Source organism: Aphidius gifuensis, linkage group LG2 (assembly GCF_014905175.1).
Source record: "Aphidius gifuensis isolate YNYX2018 linkage group LG2, ASM1490517v1, whole genome shotgun sequence".
NCBI lineage: Eukaryota > Metazoa > Arthropoda > Insecta > Hymenoptera > Braconidae > Aphidius > Aphidius gifuensis.
In genome coordinates, this window is record NC_057789.1 from 10,616,040 (window position 1) to 10,621,377 (window position 5,338).

Here is a 5,338-nt window from a genome sequence, read left to right on the forward strand (position 1 = left end):
GTGGTCTTCCTCATGTTCATTTATTGATAACGTTAAAACAAAATAATAAGATTACAACAACTGTCTCTGTCGATAAATTCATTGTTGCTGAAATCCCAAATTCATCTGATGATCAAATACTTTATAAAATAGTCATGAAGAATATGATCCACGGACCATGTGGTGATTGGTGTAAAAATGAAGATGGTATATGTACAAAACATTTTCCAAAAAAATTTCAAAATGAAACACTGATAGATGAAAATGGATATCCCACATATAAACGTAGAAATACTGGAGTATATAAACGAATAAACGAAGAAGCTGTTGATAATCGGTATGTCGTTCCCTATAATGCTACACTCCTAAAAGAATTTAATTGCCACATTAACACTAAAATAGTATCAAGCATACAATCAGTTAAATATTTGTACAAATATATATATAAAGGCCATGATGCTGCGTGTTTCGAAATAACTAATAACACCCATGAAAAATATATCAATCATGATGAGATACATAATTTTATAGAAACCAGATATGTTAGTGCAGTTGAAGCATGTGACCGAATATTAGGAAGATCTCTACAAAAAAAAAGTCATTCAATTATTCGGTTACCAATTCATTTGCCTAATCAACAAAATGTCATTATAAATAATGATGATGCGGATACATTAAGAGCCGCATTACAAAAAAATACTATGCTCTTAGAATATTTTGATTTAAATCAACGTGATGAAAATGCCAAAGAATATCTACATGCGGATATTCCATCACATTATGTTTTTAAAAATTTATCTGGTACTAAATCATGGGAAATTCGAAAACAGCAACACAATGTTATAGGAAGAATGTACGCTGTAAGTCCTCATCAAATGGAATTATTCAATCTTCGATTACTATTATTGACAGTTAAAGGAGCGACAAGTTATGAAAATATACGGACGATCAATGGAAAAATCTATGATACTTATCATGCAGCATGTTTATCACTAGGGCTCATTGAAGACGATACAGAATGGGAACGTGCCATGACAGAAGGAGAAATATGGATGATGCCTCGACAGTTAAGACAATTATTTGTGAGTATTTTGATTCACTGTCAACCAAATGACCCAGGAAAATTATGGAAAAAATTCAAAGATGCATTATCACAAGATTATTATAAAAGTTCAACATCAGAAAGCATAAAAAAAAGCATATCATGAAATAAACGCTTTATTATGCAATGATAAACATATTCTCGATGATTTTCCAACTATGCCATCATTGTCTGAATTTGAAATAGTAGAAAATAATGAGGATAATATTGAAGAAATAGATCCCAGTCATCATGAAATAGGGGAGAGTCAATACAAGAAGCTGAATGTGAAGCAAAAAGAAATTGTTGATAGAATCATAGAAGTTGTCATGATGGAAGACGAAAAAAATAATTCAGAAACCTGTTATTACATAGATGGTCCAGGTGGATCCGGAAAGACTTTTGTTTACATTACTCTATACCATTTATTGAAAAGTAAAGGTAAAAAAGTTTGTACAGGGGTTTCAGCAATACTACTTCCCAACAGAAAAACTGTTCACAAGGCATTCGGCCTACCAGTTCCACTTTTTTCTGATTCAACATCACATATAAAAATTCAATCAAAAGAAGCACATATTAAGAAAAATTATGACTTAATAATTTGGGATGAAGGTCCTATGGCACCACGATATTGCATGGAAATAGGCGATATGACTTACAAATATTTCATGAATAATGATTTACCGTTTTGTGGGAAAGTAATTTTGATAGGTAGTGATTTTAGACAGCTACTACCAGTTAAAGTTATCGCTACGCGTAGTGAATTAGTTAATTTATCAATTAAATTTAGCCATCTATGGAAAAATTTTACAATGCTATCATTAACAGAAAATATGAGAACACTACCTGAAGAGAAAGAATTTTCAAAATATCTTCTAAATGTTGGCAATGGTGTTTTAAATGACAAAAACGATAATATAATAGCACCGGAACAATGCATAGCTGAAAATAATGAAGATATAGTAGAATCAATATTCAAAGAAATTATTAAAAATCAAAAATACGATGAACTTACAAAAGTAGCTGTATTAGCAGCACGAAATGTTGACGTTGATGAAATCAATTGTAAAGTTCTTAAATAATTTGATAAAAAAACGGAAAAGAGATATCCAAGCGTAGATAGTACAGAAAACTGTGATAATGGAGATATTACAGATGCAATCTTACCAGAATATCTTCATTCATTAAATCCATCAAATTTTCCTCAGCATGAACTTAAATTAAGAATTAATTGTGTAGTTATGCTGCTACGTAATTTGAGTATTGCTGAAGGTCTATGCAATAGAACACGATTACAAATACTAGAATTAGCTCATAATCTCTTAAAATGTAAGATACTAACGGGAGACAAGGCTGGAAGCATTGTATTCATTCATCGAATAACATTATATTGTGATAATGTTTTTCCATTTACATTTAAACGACGACAATTCCCAATCAAATTAGCTTTCGCGATGACTATAAACAAAAGTCAAGGACAGACTTTCGAAAAAATAGGTTTAGATTTACGTAAGAATGTATTCAATCATAGCCAATTATATGTGGCGTTCTCGAGAGTTCGAGCTTGGCAATCAATAAGAATTTTTTTGGACGAAAAACGGGAAAATAATTTAATTAAAAACTATGTATATACAGAATTATATAATTACCAAATTAATACCAGACCACAATTCTGAATTAAAATACATATTTTTGTATGAAGTTCATTCATAGTTAGTTCTTGGTTTATCACGTTGTATTTCTGCCGAAAAAAAACTAGGTATACCAGGTATACCAGACAACACGTATAAATATTTTATTGGTATTAAGTATAGTTCATCGATACTCTTCTCTATGCTATACTCCACAACCGACCCTAAGGAACTTTTATTCGCAAGACCCCATAACGATACCCGTGCGAAGCACGGGCATGACCTAGTTTACAAAAAAAGTTGCATGATTTTGAAGTTTTTTTTTGTCTAGTTTTCTTAACTTCATTTCCATTAATTTTTCTAGAAAATAAGTTGTTTTGTTGAAGATATTTCGAATAATAATTTGAATGAATATGATAAAATAATAAAACCAAATGGTAAGCTCAAACGTAGTATGAATGATCAATCACAAACCAGAAATATGTCATCAAAAAAACTTAAAATGAGTACCAGTAAAAGTAGTGAATCTATTAATGATGATGAAAGCGATGATAGTTCTCTTGAAGAAAATTTCCATGAAAGTAAACTCCAAAGTACAAATCTATCAACAAAAAAAGTACAGATAACAACTAAATATTCTATTATTAAAGACATTTCTTTTTTGTATATTTCTGTTTGTTTATAACTAATTCTCTATTTAATTGTTGTTTGTCTACTTTTCTCAGTTTTATTTAAATAAATTTTTCATTGATTTTTTTTTTTCAGATAACAAGTGTTCCCAATGACGATATGTCAAGTGATCATTCAACTGTCGAAAATGATTGTAAAAGACCAAAAAAGCAATTAAAATTAGCTTCTAATGTTTTAAGAAGTAGATCTTCTTCAATTGAAGTTGATGAGGAATCTCTTCCAGTTTCAACATTTTCACTTGTTACACCAGTTAAAGTCAAACTAGATAACAATACACCAGTCAAAAATACGCAAACTAAAATTAATTCTCCTTCAGCTGAGTCGGCTGTTATTGAGTCGATCATTTCATTACACCTCACAAAATTACCCAGTTCATGACTCATTGGTTCCAATAGAGCAAGCCCATTTTCGTAATAACCAACATTACGACTATTTTCAACAATACCAACAACATCCACACTACCAACAGCAACTCCAACTTTACCATCAAGTGTCTTCATGAATATCAAAAACAAGTCGTTAATCACTATATTCAACCATATCAACATCAACTTTCCAATCATTCTCAACAACATCAACAGCAACTACAAACTAATCATGACATTCAACATCACCAACAAACGTCAGACCACAATCTCCAACAGTATCAACAATCATGTGATGACATATAACAATATCATCAACTCTGATAATTTTTTATTACTTCAACATTAAAGTAGTAATTTCAGAATTATAAAAACTACTTTTTCAGCCTTCAAAGAGAATCGCTCACAGAGATGATCATCTCTGAGAATTCACAGTCTCTCAAACGTCTCGCTTGTAGAGAGTCTCTGGACAATCTCTGACAGAGAGACGCATCAGAGATTTTCTCTACACTTTTTGACAGAGAGACACATGAGAGAGTCTCTATACACTTTCTGACAGAGAGACGCATCAGAAAGTCTCTCACAGCGAGACGAATAAGAGAGTTTCTGTATTCTATCCCTGGTGGCGCGTACAGAGATGATTTTCAGAGACTCTCTCGTTCAGAGATTCGAAAATTTCATCTCGATATATGAACTTTACTTCGCCTAACAAATGCAAGTATAACTAATAAATACAAATATAATACTTGTATATCGATATATACAACGGCGCATATATAGGTATATATGTAATAATAAATAAATTAATATAAATATGAAAATCCTCGAATTTTAATTCATCTATACTACAGAACGCCTGATGGTAACGGTTACCGATCGATTACCATGCCGCTCCAAGGCGCAATGTAGACTGACAGAAAAGAGATTCCTGCCCAGATCCGTTACCGGATCTGACGTCTAAACTCTATGTTTTTTCCTTTTACTCCATACTCAACCCGCGCCTAAAGATGTTTACACATCAAAAATTTTAAACAATATGGAATAAAATTTTTTTTTTCAAAAATATCAAGTATAAACATACCTTGTTGATGAGGTTTGTTACGAACTTTTTTTTGTGCAAAAATAGTATTCTTTGATAATCTAAATATCGATATTGTCAGGCATAGCATCAATATTTACTATTTGTTTATCATATAACTCATCCATTATTTCGATCGAGTTTTTTTCATGTTTACTTGCGTTCAAAAGTCCTGAGTAGAAATGTGTTCAGGATAGCCTGAACCCTGATCCGGATCGGATCAGGAAATCGTAAGGTTATCCTTGTTCAGGTATCCTTACCACATCCTGATCCAATCTGGATAAGAATATGATAAGGCTTTCCCTATTCAGGTATCTCCATCACAAACTGATCCATTCTAGATCAGGATAACCTTACCTTATCCTTAACAGTGATACTTGATCCAATCTGGATCCAGACTTGATCAAGTAAAAATTAATAAATAAATTATTTTTTAAATACCAATTACCTGATCAAGATAACATCAGGATATCCTTAACTTATCCTTAACAGGGATATCTTGATCCAATCTGGA

At 31.6% G+C, this 5,338-nt stretch overlaps 2 protein-coding genes across 2 annotated transcripts in view; both read left to right on the top strand.

Moving 5' to 3' along the window:
- Positions 1-1,187, top strand: part of LOC122850362 — a 2,529-nt gene extending 1,342 nt beyond the window's left edge. Inside the window, exons 3-4 of the mRNA XM_044149521.1 lie at positions 51-316; positions 518-1,187. Of these exons, the coding sequence (XP_044005456.1) occupies positions 51-316; positions 518-1,187 (936 nt within the window). The remainder of the gene's footprint in view (positions 1-50; positions 317-517) is intronic.
- A 685-nt stretch (positions 1,188-1,872) lies between these two features.
- LOC122850363 lies at positions 1,873-3,476 on the top strand. The gene is made up of 4 exons (XM_044149522.1): positions 1,873-2,125; positions 2,216-2,389; positions 3,078-3,272; positions 3,457-3,476. The coding sequence occupies exons 1-4, from the start codon at positions 1,873-1,875 to the stop codon at positions 3,474-3,476; spliced, it is 642 nt and encodes a 213-aa protein (XP_044005457.1).
- Positions 3,477-5,338: the final 1,862 nt, after the last annotated feature.

Coding starts and splice junctions, on each gene's coding strand:
- LOC122850363 (XM_044149522.1), top strand. CDS start 1,873: ATGCTATCATTAACAGAAAATATGAGAACACTACCTGAAGAGAAAGAA. Junction 2,126..2,215: donor TGACGTTGATGAAATCAATT/GTAAAGTTCTTA, acceptor GAGATATTACAG/ATGCAATCTTACCAGAATAT. Junction 3,273..3,456: donor TGAAGAAAATTTCCATGAAA/GTAAACTCCAAA, acceptor TTTTTTTTTCAG/ATAACAAGTGTTCCCAATGA.